The sequence below is a fragment of the Melanostigma gelatinosum genome (genome assembly GCF_949748355.1).
Source record: "Melanostigma gelatinosum genome assembly, chromosome: 2".
In the NCBI taxonomy this organism is placed as follows: Eukaryota; Metazoa; Chordata; class Actinopteri; order Perciformes; family Zoarcidae; genus Melanostigma; species Melanostigma gelatinosum.
The window spans coordinates 31,553,850-31,569,535 of NC_136635.1; the positions used below are offsets into that span (position 1 = coordinate 31,553,850).

The following is a 15,686-nucleotide window of genomic DNA, read 5'->3' on the forward strand; positions in this document are numbered from 1 at the left end:
GCAGCACAGCAACAGCCAGCCAAACACCAACCAATACAGCACCAGCCAGCCAATCACAACTTAAGAAAGCACCACTTAGCCAATCACCAACAAAGAAGGCACCATCTAGCGAATCACCAAAGAAGAAGGCGCCAGGCAGCCAATTGCAGGCAAAGACCACACCACCTAGCCAATCACAGACCAAGAAGGCATCACATAGCCGCTCCCCAACCAGAACACGAACATCCAGCCAATCACCAACCAACACAGTGCCAGTCAGCAATGCTCCAGCCAAAATCGTATCAAAACCTAACCAATCATCATCTAGCCAAACACCATTAAACCAATCAACAACCAGCCCAAAAACACCAAACCAATCATCACTCACCTCAACATCCAGTCAATCACCAACCAGTTTAACAGGAGCTAATCAATCCATAAACGGCTCGACCACATCGCACCACGATTCATCCAGCTTCACGTCACAAAACCAATCACTGTCAACACCATCTCACCAATCACAGACCGGCTCAGTGCCATCCAACCAATCATCATCCGGTTCACCAGGAAACACAGTCAGCGGAGACGAGCGTCCAGCTAACATTTCACTGCTCGTCAAGCAGGCGAAAGAAGCCCTGAGGTCATCGTTTCGTAGGATTCAAGGTAGGTTTATAAAGGTTTAGATAGAGAATTAAATTCAAGCTTAAAGCCGCCATTTTGATTGTTTTGATGGTAAAGAAATGTAGAGAATACTGGTGAAAATTGAGGCAGTTTGTGTTTTGTCTTCAATTTTGTATTCTGAGTACTCCCAGCCCAGTCCCTTTAGAGACTACCATAGGGGGACGCCAAAGTCTGACATTTTCAAATCCTACTCATAGTGGTTTTAAAATAATAGACATTTTTGGGAAAAATGCTTATTGGCTTTCTTGGTGAGAGTTCGATGAACAGAAAGATACCACTCCCATGTCTTTTGAGCGATTTTAAGCTTATTTTGAAGAGTGTAAACATGGAAAAAAACGCTAGTCTGGCTTTGTCCAAAGGTAAATCATACGCCCACTGACATATCTAAAGCTCAGTCACGAGAGTCATGGGAGTGGTATTGACCTCTCATCTAACTCTTGAAGAGAAAGTAAGAGAAACTGTATTTCCCAAAATATAATATATTGGGGGGAAAAAATCATGGTTATGGCAACAAACTACAGACAACTTAAAGGAACAGTGTGTAAGATTTGGTGCCATCTTGTGGTGAGGTTGCAGATTGCTCACTCCTCCCTTTCCAAGACGTGACGAAAACACGATTCTTAGTTTCAGGTGATTAAAGCCTAATGAAAGCAGTTATGAATATTATTTTCCATTTCTGCTAATAGATCGTCTGTATTGCTACACGCTGGCCCTTTAATAACTGTTGATCTATCAGTATTATAGGCTACTATTTATGTTTTTCCCTGTTAAAGCTTTTTTTGGGGGGGGAAGAGTTTCCCCTGTTTAATGATGCGAGGGTCCAAGGACAGAGGATGTCCTATGCTGTACAAAATGTACAGCCCTCTAAGGCAAATTTGTGATTTTGGGATGTACAAATAAATTCAATCGTATTGAATACTTTTTGTAGAATTAGTCTCCACCAGTCCAACAATATGAAACCCATCACCAAGAGACACTTTTTATAACCTGCATTGGCCCTTGGATGTTCGCCATAACTTGTGCATTGAAGAATCCTCCCACATTAAAGTACTTTGGTGAATGGGTTGCACTACGCAGTTCTCTGTCCTGAATCATTAGATACTTTATCTGTTTTGTGCCTGTTGGTGTAAAGCATTCCAGCGGTGTTGTTGCTGAAGAGTTTGAAAAACAACCCTGATGCCATTTTTGCAGCACTAGAAAGTTGTGTAACATGTCTTTAAATGTGTTTAACTGCCCCTTTCACAAGGGAGCAGAAGGGAAACAGCTTTTATCTGATTAAAACCCCTGTGTGTTACCTGCGCTTGTGTTGGACGTGGCTGACCCAACAGACAAGCTGTGAGCCCACTGAGCAGATGGTGTTATAGCAGGATGAGGAGCCATCGTTTGGGGTTTATTGGTGCGTTCGACCGGAACATTGGAGGAGCCCGACGTCTCCAAACGAGCGCTGACAGATGGCGACTTTTGACTTAAAGTCCTGACCTGCAGATCCTCAGTTATTCATCTGTTTCAGAGGTTCTTAGTCTGGATGCACGCGGATCGTTTTGCGGCGGTTGACATGAATTTAATGCAACATAAAAGAAGCTGATCAGCTCCTCTCACTTTTTTAAAACTATAAAATACAAAATGATTAGAAACCAGAAATCCTGCTTAATGTAACATTTATTTCTACAATCAGCACTTGAAATGATGAAGGGACTTGCGAATGACAAGGTGGTTCAAAATGTAAACCATACCTTGGTGTTTCATTTGTACTTCTTTACTTTAAGATGATTAAACTCATCCGTTAGATTCATTCATTAAACAAAATGAAGGAAACCTGAGGAGTGGCAATGACTCCTTGGTGGAGTGTGTAACTGTTTGTTGTCTCAGCAGAGCCGTGTGTGTTTCCCTGCCTGAATGGAGGACAGTGCGTTCAGTCGGAGTCATGTGACTGCAGCTTGTATCAGGCCACTGGACACAGATGTCAGACAGGTGCACCACACACCTGCTGTTTAAATGTTTAACATGAGAAAATCAACCAACCGTTGTAACAACTAGAGAATTGGGAATGGTGGTAATTGAACTAGATTAAATAAGTATTTTTTGTTTATTTCTGTGTTTCATAATGCAATTATCAACGGCTTTTGACAGCTTTTGTTCCTTTGCAGATTTAGATTACGAATACAAAACGTACTTAAATAGTACGTTTTGGTGTATTATTGAAGATAATACACCCATCAGAATATAAAGTCATTGAAGTCAGCTCCACCTTTACCAACTGCAACATTAAAGTGATGCGTACTTTTACTTTTGGTACTTTCAGTAATGTTTGCCGCTAATGCTTTGACACAAAACTACCAGCAGGGTGAGATACTTGCATCTATTTCCAATATAAATGAATTGTCATTTGCTGAATGTCAGTGCAGTAATCTGCTTTATTCTCTATTGTTTCCCTGAGAAAAGAGCTGCACAAAAAGCTCTATTAAAGCTGCTCTTGGTAACTTTTAGTCATATTTTCTCAAACTGTCACGATATCCTGCAGATATTCTCTGCCTCCTTTTGCTGCTCTTAATGGCGTCTGCAAGATTAGACCAACCAATCAGAGCTGAGCAGTCTCTCCAGCTTGGTTTGTGCTCGATGCAGTGAAGCTAGCGCGAGCCACAAAATCACGTAATCACGCAAAACGTGCGTTCAACTGTCACAAACAGTTCACTAATAGAAGCGCTGTAAACACGTCTACGGGTTTACAGAGACGGACAATTCACTTTTAAAGAAACAGTCGGACATTAGGGGTGAATATCAAACTCAATGATTTCTCTTGTGTGAAGTAAATAAAAGTATTTTTAGACGTGACCTTCGTTCCATCATCATTCCTTTTCTTCCCTGAATTCTTCGGCCCAGTTCCAAATCCCGGCTTTGAGAGGGAGATGACGTGTCGGTCGTGGGGTCAGTACAACTTCGAGACCTTTGACGGCCTCTACTACCACTTCCCCGGTCGATGCACGTACACTCTGCTGAGGGACTGTGAGGAAACCACCCAGGCCAGCGTTGTCATCCAGGTCAGTAACCCCCCCGCTCTGAAAACACTTGTGCTTTCTGACTCCTGCGACGTTCCAAGTCTCAGCCCCTGAGGTAAAAGATTTGCATCGGAAGATTAGTGAAAGCTATCTGGTTGTTAGAGTCAATTACCATTAAATACTGCAATTACCCACGATGCCTTGAAAGCATCTGCAACAGACCGGGACTTTGTTTCCCGTGAAAAGGTAACAGATACCATATCTGTCTATGAGAAAACCAAACCGAACAGGGCACGCCAAGAGATCCAAACACATTATGATGATTCATATGTTTCATAAACAAAGAAAATATTAAGTTGAAATGCTGCAAATCAAAGAAGCGGAGCATGTTAGAGGGAGGTGAGTGGACGTTTTCTGTGTTAACGTCAGGGCTCACGTTTCAGCGTTTAAACCTCTTTCGGGCAGAGCTGGGGCTGAAGTAGTTGTCTGTGATTTCTTCTTTTCATCCGGTTATTTCTTGTTCTTTCTTCATTTGTGCAGGACTGTAGCGGGGAGAGTCTCTGCTGGACTAATTGTTTCACTAGAATAGACATAGAAACTTTATTTTACTCAAAAGTATAATCAGGTTAAAACAAAGAGAAAGCACTTCAGTTAACCAGGAGAACTTTGGAAGTTTAGTCAATAAGAAGTGATGCAGTCAATGGAGGGAAAACATGAAAAACCACCAGTATATTATTATTATTATGCATTGTTTGCATCTTGCTGCATGCAGGTCCACAATGACCCGGGCTGCAGCTCCGCCCCCTACACCTGCCACCGGTCCGTCAGCCTCTTCCTCCCGTGGGAGGGCGAGGTTCGGCTGCACGCCACCAACGTCACCTTCGAGGGTCAAAGGTCTTCATTCATTTCTTATTTGTTTGTCAAAGGCTGCTCGCTCTTTAAATGTCCCATGTCACATGACTGAAATGAGAATCTCGCATTTCCTCTGTGTGTAGATGCATGCCGTGTGTAGAGGAGGAGGTGGCGTCTGTATCACGGCGCATTCTCTGTCTCTTGTCTGCAGTCTGCAGCTGCCTCATCGCATCCACGACCTGCAGCTGGAGCGGATCTCCCAGTACGTCCTGGTGACGCAGCAGCACGGCTTCACGCTGGCCTGGGAGGGACGCAGCGGCTCCGTCTACATCAAACTCAGCCCGGAGTTCGTGGGCAGAACCTGCGGCCTGTGTGGGAACTTCAACGCGGATGTCCAGGACGACCTGAAGACGAGTTACGGTACGGTCCTTCTGCCTGTAACGGCTGAAATACACCAAATATGTTGACGGATCCCATTCAGTTCTATGGTGAGCAAGAGATCCGACCGCGCGTTGCATCATGGATACATTCGCCGTTTCTAAATCTGCACAATCACGACCCAACTTTAACTCAATGCACATGATGTCGGTCCATTGCAGGGCAGCAGACTTTACTGTAAAAAAAAGGTTGTAGTCATTATTACAAGCAAACTTATGAAACATGATAACAATGCATCATGTTACTCTAAGTTCGTCATATGTTTTGTATTTAAAATTTTAATATATTTACTAATATATATAAAAAAAAAGGTTTTCAAGAAAAATGTATTTCTTTGTATTTTAATCTCAAAATAAAATCACCTTTTCTTCCTGTAAAACGAAATATGACGTGCGCATACGTAAACTAGCACCAACTAATTCCAGTCATCAATCATTTTGCACAAGCATATAAAGGTATTCACAATGTAATTATAATCTCCAGCCTTCAGTTCAGCAGGCCTTTTTTAAGACGTGTGTCTCTCTCAGGTGTGCTGACTCATGAAGTGGAAATGTTTGGGAACAGCTGGGTGGAGGCCGAGCCGCACGAGGCCCGATGTCCCGCGGTGCCGTCCGGCTTCTCTTCGCCCTGTGCTGCAGTGGAAGCTCATGTGCTGCTGGTGAGGCGTCTGATAACAACACAAAAAGAACTGTGGAGAGAGGAATGTGCACGCTTGTATGTTTGCGAGTGTAACAACTTGTCTTTGTGTGTTTCGTGAGCGCAGAAAGTGGAGGAGGTGTGTGCGATGCTGCTGGAGCCGCCATTTCAGAGCTGCCACGACTCGGTCAGTCCGCTGTCCTACATGGCCAGCTGCTCCAACGACCTCTGCAGGTAAGAACACCTGATCCAGATCCAGTGTCACCGAAGTCATAGAGGTTCATCCAGTGTGGCTCGTGAATATCCAGAGCAATTGGAATGGGAATTGATCCGTTTGTTTTTCAGATATTGTGATGATTTGGATTGTCTAAAATGGAAAGGATTCATCCTCAGAGGAGCATGAATGTGTTGTTGAGATATTTCTTTTGTACAGTTTGAACTGGTGTTAGACGTAAGGTCAGGGGACAATCATAGACTGTCTATAAGAAGTGGACGTAGTCATCGGGACTTCACTCGTTGGTTTGTGGACTGGTGTTCTGAAGCCTCGAGTTCGACAATTTTGCAGTCGCCAGCTTGGATTATGGCCGTGTTTTTTTTGCAACCAGTGAACAGAAATTACCATATTTGGACTGAGGAGGAGTGACGTAGAGACACCTGTCGATCACAGCAATGTGAGAAAATGACTCTACTTCTCTCTTGATTTATTCCCTCAGTAAACATTGTGAACATGAGTTTATGTCTCAATCTCTAGTTTCAAGTCTTCTTCAATACAGCATGATGTTCATTTAGTACATTATGGTCCATTTAGAGTCACACAGACCATAAAGCAGGGGATGCTTTAGGGCGGGGCTTACTGTGATTGACAGGTCTCTACCAGAGACGTATGCGGCGTCTCTACGTCTCTACGTCACTCCTCCTCGGTCCAAATATGGTAATTTATTTTCATTGGTTGCGAGAAAAAAAACAAGATGGTGACGGCAAAATCGTCAACCGCTAGGCTTCCTAACAGCAGTCCACAAACCAATGGGTGATGTCACGATGACTACGTTCACTTCTTATATACTGTGGTCTAATCACATAAAGAAGTCTTTACAGAAGTTCTTTAGTGACTAATTTAACATTAATAAAGCTGGATTAATGTTTTAGTAATGTCTTATTGGGCATAACACTTCTCTGTGTAGTCACTTGAGGTGTGCTTTGAGAAATCCTGGATTTTTACCTTTCAGTCCAGGATCACAAAAAACACTGTTAGCACTTCTTGTTACTGTCTGGTTTGAAACGATCCCACTCTCAGCTTTCTCAGTTAGTGTGTTTTGGTGGCTCAGGTCCATGATCCTGAACGTGCCCTCTCTCTGTTAGTAACATTAGCCCTGGCAGTCTGTTTAAAGTGAACTCAGAGTGAGGTGGAACAGATACTGGTGATAAAGACACAACTGTACCTCTGCAGATGACTGTGACAGACACACTACAACAAATGCTTTTTTCCAGCTTTAGCCAGCCTAGTTGGAAGATTTACTCAATAGGGCGACACAGCTGGTGGGTAGTTATTTGTTTCTCAGCAGTCTGATCAGTTCGGCGTACCTGGCTCATGTGGCCACACCTTTCTCCTGGCTCCGCTCAAAGAGTCCTTCTCTGTTTGTTACTCCGTTGAAGGTCGGGTCCCAACGGTGATGTGGTATGCCAGGTGTTCAGCGAGTACGCCCGGGCTTGTGCCCACGCCGACCACCCACTGCACGACTGGAGGCAGCACATTCCTCAGTGTGGTACGTTTTTTCCAGCTGTTTTTCAAACTGTGTGCCACAGAGGGACCCCGAAAAACGCTGCACGTTTCAATTCAGCCTAACACGACTTCGTGTAGCAGATAGCCCACTCAGTTAAATCAGAATATAGACAACTCATGAAGGGGTGATGTCATTTTGTAAGAAAACTCGTTCCCTCGACAAAAAGCCAATGGGATTATTCCATTGGATTTTGAATTATTGCAATAAAATCTCCTCTGTGGTAAACACAAGGTTATGATTCTTAGTTACGTTTTGTTCAGCAAAATAATGACCACCACTTTTATGATTTTTGAAGCGTGAATGCAATCGGCAGAAGTAAAAAGCTAACGTTAGGCTATAAAAAAAAAACTACGCCTCGGTTGCATTTGTGTGAGTATGCACATCGAGGCTGTGTATTAGCAACCGCTATATTGTATGTTGTATTTTATATCGTAGAACAAAACGTTGAAATATCTTAAGCTTAAGCGCAGACCTTATTTCAGGCATCTAACCAAAAACACATGAACAAACATTGACTTCGAGAGGAAGGACCTCGAAGTGCAAAAACATCGACTCATTTCTGGGTTTTAGGACTTATTGCTGCAGCGCTCTATATTTAAACAGAGGTGAACTAGGCACGGGACCGACAAATACACTGTGAAAATAACACAAATTCTTACATTTTGTTACCTTTTAATGTAAAAAATTGTCAATATAATCACATTTCCTACTGAAATAATTCATGTCGATCAGATCAGTGCACTGTCGTAGCCTACCTAATGAATTAGCCAAAGAACCGTTAGCTAACTGTTCCTAAGATCAACGTTAAAAATGTAACCAGATCGCTTGGTTTTAGTTCTTTCAGTGGTGTGCGTGGAAACCCACAAAATTATTTTATAAATAACATGTTTGCGTAGTTGTAGCTTACTTAATGTCAGCTAAAGAACTGTTAGCTGTTGTTAACATAAGATGCTAACGTATTAGCTGGTGGAAAAGAGGCTACCTAGTGGGCACAGTTAAAGTTAACGAACACATTTCTACCTCCATAAAAAAATGTAAATATGTAATCACTTTGTTTCATTACTTTCAGTGGTGCCTGGAAACCGTTAATATCATTTATATTGATCCGATGTGTACGGATTTAGCCTGTCTTGCGTTAGCTTACTGTTGCTAAGGGGAACTGCATCTATAACAGAGCGTGGTTTACTTTTGATAGTCAACATGCACACAGGAATATATTTAATTTATTATTTTCTGTTTTTGAAAGTTGGATTACTGCCTGTCACACAGACAGACAATCAGCTGGTGAAGTATATATATATATATATATATATATATATACTATGAATTTAACATTGCAGACATTTGCTGAACTTTTAATCAAGTCAACAGATAAACGAGATTTAGCTAAATGCAATTATAGCGATCATTAAATTTGGCTTCACGTGTATCAGAGAGGAGTTTATTCAACTGTATAATAGGTCTAAAGGCTGTAGTGGCGATATCGTCCGACACAGCAGGCTCTCCAATGTTGTCCGATCTCCCTATTGTCAGTCTTCATCAGTAAACACTTTTTGATATGTATGTTGTGTTTTAATTTTTTCGCGACCAGCGAAGCAGTGTCCCCTGGGTCTGCAGTACAGGGAATGCATCAGCTGCTGCCCGGCCTCCTGCAACCTGGAGCGAACATGCATCGACAGCAAGCTGGCCTGCCTGGATGGATGCTACTGCCCCGATGGTGCGTATCTATTCAGATTAGATTGATCTGTCATTGTGTCTATTCTCCCGAAAAGACGCCTTTTATTACACTTTCTTTTTCTCATCTTTTGCCCTTAAAATATACCACCGATTAAACTTTTCCTCTCTATGAATGTATCGGCCATCGCTTTTCTTTTTCCACCTTTAATTAACATCTAATCTTTTATTGAGGAAATAGACGTGAGAGAATGCTGCATCTGTCTGTCCTCAGGTCTGATTTACGAGGACGGAGGCTGCGTGACGCCCTCCGACTGTCCCTGCGAGTACCACGGCCTGTTTTATCCGTCTGGACAGACGCTGCAGGAGGAATGCAGCAACTGGTGAGTGTTGTGCTTCATGCTTCATTCGATAGATGCTTCTGCTTTTACGTGCTTTACTGTCTTCACATTAATATCACAGCCGTGCCTCGAGGCTGTACTTCTGTTGTGTCTCTCCCCATTACTTCCTGTTTTCGCTCAAGACATGTGACATGACAGCAAGCACTGTTAACCCCTCTGTCACTTCCTATGCCATTATAACAAGACTGGGTGAACAAATGGATAGAAGATTTGATTTACCTGTTCAAATATTGTTCTTTTATCTCATAAAAAATGTGTGCGAGGAGTACCAGCTGCATGCTTTTTACTGTATTTAAACAAACATCTTTGACATCATCCCCTTTGGATCCAAAGCGAAAACTAGATGAACGAATGTGAGACCATCTATCGTGACATGTCATCAACATATATATTAAAAAAGCAGGTGATTGTCCTGCAGACTCCACGCGCTCCTTTTAATCTTCTCAGATCTGACCACCTGGGCTCGGTTTGTCCAGTTTCTATCCGTGATCCTGCTGATTAGCTCCGTCTTTCATGTTCTCCACCTGTGGACGTCTCTGCTTTCTGTTGCAGCACATGCGTGGGTGGAGTGTGGAACTGCACCGACTACAGCTGCCCAGGTTTGTGCCTTCGCTCTGTGGGTGGTTGAATTTGTACCGCAGGTCACTTTAAAATTCAATGAAAGAGGTGATTATTTTATGACAACCCAAAGATGCTCTCAACAAGTCATCTTTGGTGGAAGGATCCTACTTTGGGAACTATTAAGGAAATACCATCGTAGTGAAGGTCCAAGAAGGAAAATGTCTCCTGCTTTGGGAGACGGGAAGAAGTCCCGTCATATGTTGCAAGTAAATGCTCCCTAATTCAGGAAATAGGAAGGAGGAGGCTTCCAAGTTTTTGAGTAAGAAATAAGGGATCATCCTATTGCGGAACAAAGGAAAACGAAGCATCCTAGTTAGAAGTTGAGGATTAAAAGCAAGCACGGAATGACAAGGCATCTTAGTTCGGGAACATGAAAGGAAGAAAGGTTAAGGAAGGAAAATCTCAAGATATGGTGCAAGGAAATGCTTTCCAGTTAAATTTAAGTAGTTCTAATTTAGTTGTACAAAGTCAGGGAAGCAATGCTTAAGTAAGGCCTGATGTTTTCTTACACATCAAAGAATAATCCCAGTCTCTTCCACACAGAACACTGGTATCGGATCGGTACTCGGTATAGACCGATGCCCTTAGACCAGGTTTCGGGACTGAAAAAGTCTTGAAGGAGTAAGAAAAGAAGGGCATGTCCTTCTGGACAAGTTCAAAGAAAGAAGGTAGCTTTCTAGGCTGGAATGAAGGAAGGGGACAGAGCAAGGATGGAAAAAAAGATTCCTAGTTTCGGAGCGAGGAAACAAGAGTCTCGCTCTCTTTCTCTACAGGCGAGTGCTCGGTGACCGGCGATATGTATTTTCAATCATTTGACGGGCGGATCTACACCTTCTCTGCAACATGTCAGTACGTCCTCGCCAAGAGTCACAACTCGGGGAAGTTCACGGTCACCATCCAGAACGCCCCCTGTGGAGCCGTGAGTCACCTTCAATCGGCTTTATCTTTTATTTGTTTTCTTTTTCTGCTTCTGAGACAAACGTCTGCTTCTCTACATCTTGGAAAACTCCTGCACAACTCCTCCACAATCAGCCTCTGCAAGTGCTCTCGGCTTACAGCTTTAAACAATTTGTCCGTCGTGTAGATCATATCATAATGTAAGTGCTCGATAATCCCCCGCTGAGTCCAGGTCGTTTTTTTTTGTTCAAGAGCCATGCTGCGACTTAGAGAAATGAAAGCCTCGAGGAAACCTCGTCGATCAAACTGTGGGGAGATAATGAACACGAAAAAGCAACCTTCTCTCTCGCTCTCTCTCTCCAAGCCTTTAATTACCCAGCAGCCTTTGAGCTGTCCCACTCATCAGAGCAGAGGCCCGAGACCACTAACAGCCAACTGAACAGGATTTCCTTATCTGGCCTGACTGACAGAAGCTGTGGACGGCTTTGTAGTGAGGAGGGAGGTGAAGAGAGGCGCTGGATGGGGTGGGGGAGTTGGACAGAGAGAAGGTTATGCGGAAAACAGGAGGTGAATGATGGGAAGAGTAAAAGGAGGAAGGGGGGGGGGTGCTAAAACCTTTTGGCTGCGGGGCTCTGTCACTTATGAAAGAGACGATTCATAGAGGCAGATCGCTTACTGTCAGCGACGTGCAGGTTTTATTACTTTAAAAATATCAGAGCAGCAGAGCAAGTAATTGTAATTTATTAAAGTAATGGACCAAAGTGCAGTTTTGAAGTACTTCCTTGAGTGTTGGTAATCACTGTTAGACATTGATCTTCTTGCCCTGATAACGGTGATGGTGGTTAGTCCGGGATATCTTTGACAACTGCTGCACGGATTGTAACCAGTGGTGGTATAAATACTCCTGAAACGTCTGTCATGGACCTCCAAAATGTCCCGTATTACTGCTCCCAAAATCACTCGTATGCACAGTATCTGATCGAGACAACTAAAACTACTTGGTCACCATTTAAGTGGCAATCTTGAAATTTTTTTTAAATATAAATGTCTGTGAAGTCTCAATCTAATTCCGAATTAGGCAACACAATGGTGATTGAGACTATTGTCCAGCGATGAAAGTATTGCAATATTGATATATTTCCAGTATTACGAACTGAATTGCTGTGCGGACCTCACTGGAAAAAATGCTCAACAGAACGCTGAAAAAATTGCATGTTACTATGAAATGAATGAATATAAATAGAATAGGAGTAGCATTAAAGCATGGTGGAATTATCAAGATAGCTAACTAGCAAGCTGTCCACTAGTTTTCAAGCTAGCTTGCTAATTCCACCATGCTTTAATGCTACACTGGTTTCAGGAAATGAACCAAACAAAGTCACTAATTTGTTGATAGCAATGTGCTTTCCTATGCTAATCTTTACTCATTTACTCTCTACGCCTCGCAACGTTACCACTCGACTGCTCGTTTCAGTCGTTACTGACAAAACCTGCCTTGCTAAGTCGGTTTAGTTTACACAGCAGTTAGCTCGCTACAACGGTGGCAGTGGCAACGGTTCATAAAAATGGCCGCCTCTCTGACCACCTTGCTACTACCTGATTTATTTCTCTGGTTGTTATGCACGTTGTAGCCTCTAGGGGCCGCTTATGAGGCTTTACACTTTTCATCAGTTTGAATACAGGACTTTTCATCACCACCGCTTTTATGGTTTGAGAGTAAAATCTTTTTACTTACTTTCCCCTTCTTGTTTTCCCCTCTCTCTCTCTCTCTCTCTCTCTCTCCACCACACTTCCCATTATCTCCCTCTCATTGCGAGTGCTGTTGTGTATCTGAACTGCTGTTGCTGCTGTTTGGGATTACGCCCAGCGTGCGTTATCAAGCCATCTCGTCTCCATTGCAGAATTTGGATGGGGCCTGCATCCAATCAGTGAACCTGGTTATTGACGAGGATCCAAGAACGGAGATTACACTGAGTCACGTCGGCGAGGTCTTCATGGCCGGACAGTACCGCATCTCCCTGCCCTATTCTGATGGTAACTTCTTCACCTTTTATCTACTTCACACATTGTTCACACAATTATGAACACATTCTGACAAAGTATTTAGCTATCAATCAATCAATCAACCAATAATCAATCAAGACCCTTTCATGAAGAACATATAGAAATATACATAAAGGGAAGAAAAACATTAAATCTTGAAGTACAAAGCCAAACAGATCCAAAACTAGTGCTCAAACTAGCAGTTGATTAATGGAGTATATTTAGCTGAAAACCGATAAACAACACTTTTGATAGTGAAGTAAAGAATTCTTCATTTTATATCATAGTAAAGTAGATTTATTCGGGTTTTGGAAGACATCACTTTGGGATGTAGGAACATTTTAAGGGAATTGCCTGAATCCCGACATGATTCCATTGAAAGACGATAAATTATCATATTGAATTATCATCCAGCCCTAAAAGCAATATGTCCTTTCATCATCTCATCTGCTGCCACCTGAAAGCCTAAAGTGTCGTCCTCCCTCATCCCCCCGCAGACATCTTCCACATCCAGGAGCTGTCGTCCATGTTCCTGCAGGTGAAGACGGCGTTCGGCCTGCGCCTGCAGTACAGCTGGAGGGAGTTTCGTCTCTACCTGCAGGCCGACGAGCTGTGGAAGGACGACACCGTGGGCCTGTGTGGCACCTTCAATGGCAACATTCAGGACGACTTCCTGTAAGTGTGTGTGACCTTTGACCCCCTTAACTCCCCCCCCTCCTCCCATGATATAGGAGAGAGAGAGCGCTCCTGTTTCAGAGGAGGAGAGGGAGGTGATGGTGAAGTTCTCTGTCTGTCTGTCTCTCTCTCTGTCTCTCTCTGTTTGTCTCTCTATCTGTCTCTCTCTCTCTCTCCCTCTCTCTCTTTTTGTAATGCACACTGGCTCGGCGGCTCGGCATCAAAAGCCTCTCTCTCTCTGATCAGCTCTTTTAGTCGGGCCAGATGAGCGCCCAACTGGAATTTACTGTTAGTGGAATAGGGGCTCCACTGTAGGGCATCGTAATGGCCGGCCATAAAGGGCGGATGTTGTCCTAACAGCTGTAAATGGATATACATCACAGCCGGTGACTGAAGTGGTCGTATGCAACGAGAAAGAAAAACTGGAGCTCGCTTTGCCCGAAGACCTCCAGAGTAGACTTTGCAGTTAAAATGATGACTTGCAGAATCCTCTACATCATATTCTGTTACATTGTGGCATCTATTGTCTTTAGTCTTAGTCCTCTTTGTGTCAAATGTCCTTTTTTCATCCTCTGATTATATTGAACATTTCAGTTAATTAAGTCTTCTAAACATTCTAAACTTATTTCACGAGATTTAATCTTATATACCTGATGAAAAACGCAGGTTGAAAGATTAAGATGGCGGCTTTGCAGTAAGTCTGAGTCCTCCTGACTCTGCTCGTCATCGTGTGAAAAAAGGTCGTTGATGACGCAGGCTTTATATAAGAAGTGAATGTCTTTACTGCAGATCTCCGTCCGGTATGATAGAAAGCACTCCTCAGCTGTTTGGAAACGCCTGGAGAGTCTCGTCGGCGTGTTCGACCAGCCTGAGTGCTCCTCAGCTCGACCCCTGTGACACCCACCAGCAGGCCGGTCAGTTCCTCTCCTACCTTTCAGCTTCTTCTGTTTGAGTGGTGAAGGAGAGGACGTTCACAATGTCAGACGTTTGGCTCAGTCTAAGTCTTCTAAACATTGTCAATATTCGTTGTATTCGTTCGTTGTATTTGTTGAACGAAGAATCAAAAAACTGATACAAGTTTTGATGACTTGGAGTAAATCTGGGCCGCGGTTAACAACAGCAAAACGACATCAAAACATCTGTTTCCTCTCACAACTCGTGCTGTTTAATCCAAGTATCACTTGTCCAGTCGTATGAAATCTTCGCTAAAATCGGACGATTCCTAACAAGTTGTTCATCAAGACTTTTCTCAGTTTTTTCATTCTTCGTCCGTTGTGGAGGTATGAAAGAGAAAAACCTTTTCTTTAAGGATTCAAGGTAACACAGGGAGAGCGATTGATACACAAAAGCTCATATTCGGGTGAAATATTCCTTTAATATTGGGTATAACTCTGATTGTAGATTAAGGATGTATGCGTTCCTTTCACATCTCGTAGACAGATGATTTATTTGAGTCAGCCTGCGCTGCAGATTCATTCCCATGTTTATATTTGTACATTGTGAGCCAATAACTGTGTCGACCCGCTGCCCAGTGGCCTACGCCTCGGAGATGTGTGACGTGCTGAACCAGGATCTGTTCTCCGCCTGCCACGAGTACCTCAGCCCGACGTCCTTCCACCAGCAGTGTCGCTCGGACACCTGTAAGTGCGGGACGCCGTGCCTCTGCTCTGCACTGGCCCACTACGCTCGCCACTGCCGCCGGTTCTCCGTCATCGTTGACTTCCGATCGCAGATACCCGACTGTGGTGAGCACTCAGCGCGATGACACGTTCTGTACACGGGTCAAAGAGGATGACTTCATGAGTGAATTGTTTATTTATGTTAGAATCTCAGGAGGCATGAAGACAATTTACAATTTGATTCTCCGACTGTTATTTATTAGACATTTCTTTTTTTTTTCTTCCAATATCAAATCCCAAACTTTCCTCCCTGCTCTGTGTTGAGTGTCAGAACTTTTGGGATTTGGGAAAACTATCACAAAATCTTACCTCAACTCAAACACTGATGCTTGG

The 15,686-nt window shown here is 43.3% G+C and overlaps 1 protein-coding gene across 1 annotated transcript in view; it reads left to right on the forward strand.

Moving 5' to 3' along the window:
* otog (otogelin) overlaps nucleotides 1–15,686 on the forward strand; it is a gene marked incomplete at both ends in the record, with an annotated part of 58,309 nt that overhangs the window by 4,908 nt on the left and 37,715 nt on the right. The window contains 16 exons of the mRNA XM_079291941.1: nucleotides 547–642; nucleotides 2,530–2,631; nucleotides 3,541–3,698; nucleotides 4,429–4,550; nucleotides 4,720–4,928; nucleotides 5,474–5,604; nucleotides 5,710–5,816; nucleotides 7,236–7,345; nucleotides 8,955–9,080; nucleotides 9,312–9,420; nucleotides 9,991–10,037; nucleotides 10,833–10,978; nucleotides 12,858–12,990; nucleotides 13,497–13,674; nucleotides 14,464–14,588; nucleotides 15,207–15,419. Of these exons, the coding sequence (XP_079148067.1) occupies nucleotides 547–642; nucleotides 2,530–2,631; nucleotides 3,541–3,698; nucleotides 4,429–4,550; nucleotides 4,720–4,928; nucleotides 5,474–5,604; nucleotides 5,710–5,816; nucleotides 7,236–7,345; nucleotides 8,955–9,080; nucleotides 9,312–9,420; nucleotides 9,991–10,037; nucleotides 10,833–10,978; nucleotides 12,858–12,990; nucleotides 13,497–13,674; nucleotides 14,464–14,588; nucleotides 15,207–15,419 (2,112 nt within the window). The remainder of the gene's footprint in view (nucleotides 1–546; nucleotides 643–2,529; nucleotides 2,632–3,540; nucleotides 3,699–4,428; nucleotides 4,551–4,719; nucleotides 4,929–5,473; nucleotides 5,605–5,709; nucleotides 5,817–7,235; nucleotides 7,346–8,954; nucleotides 9,081–9,311; nucleotides 9,421–9,990; nucleotides 10,038–10,832; nucleotides 10,979–12,857; nucleotides 12,991–13,496; nucleotides 13,675–14,463; nucleotides 14,589–15,206; nucleotides 15,420–15,686) is intronic.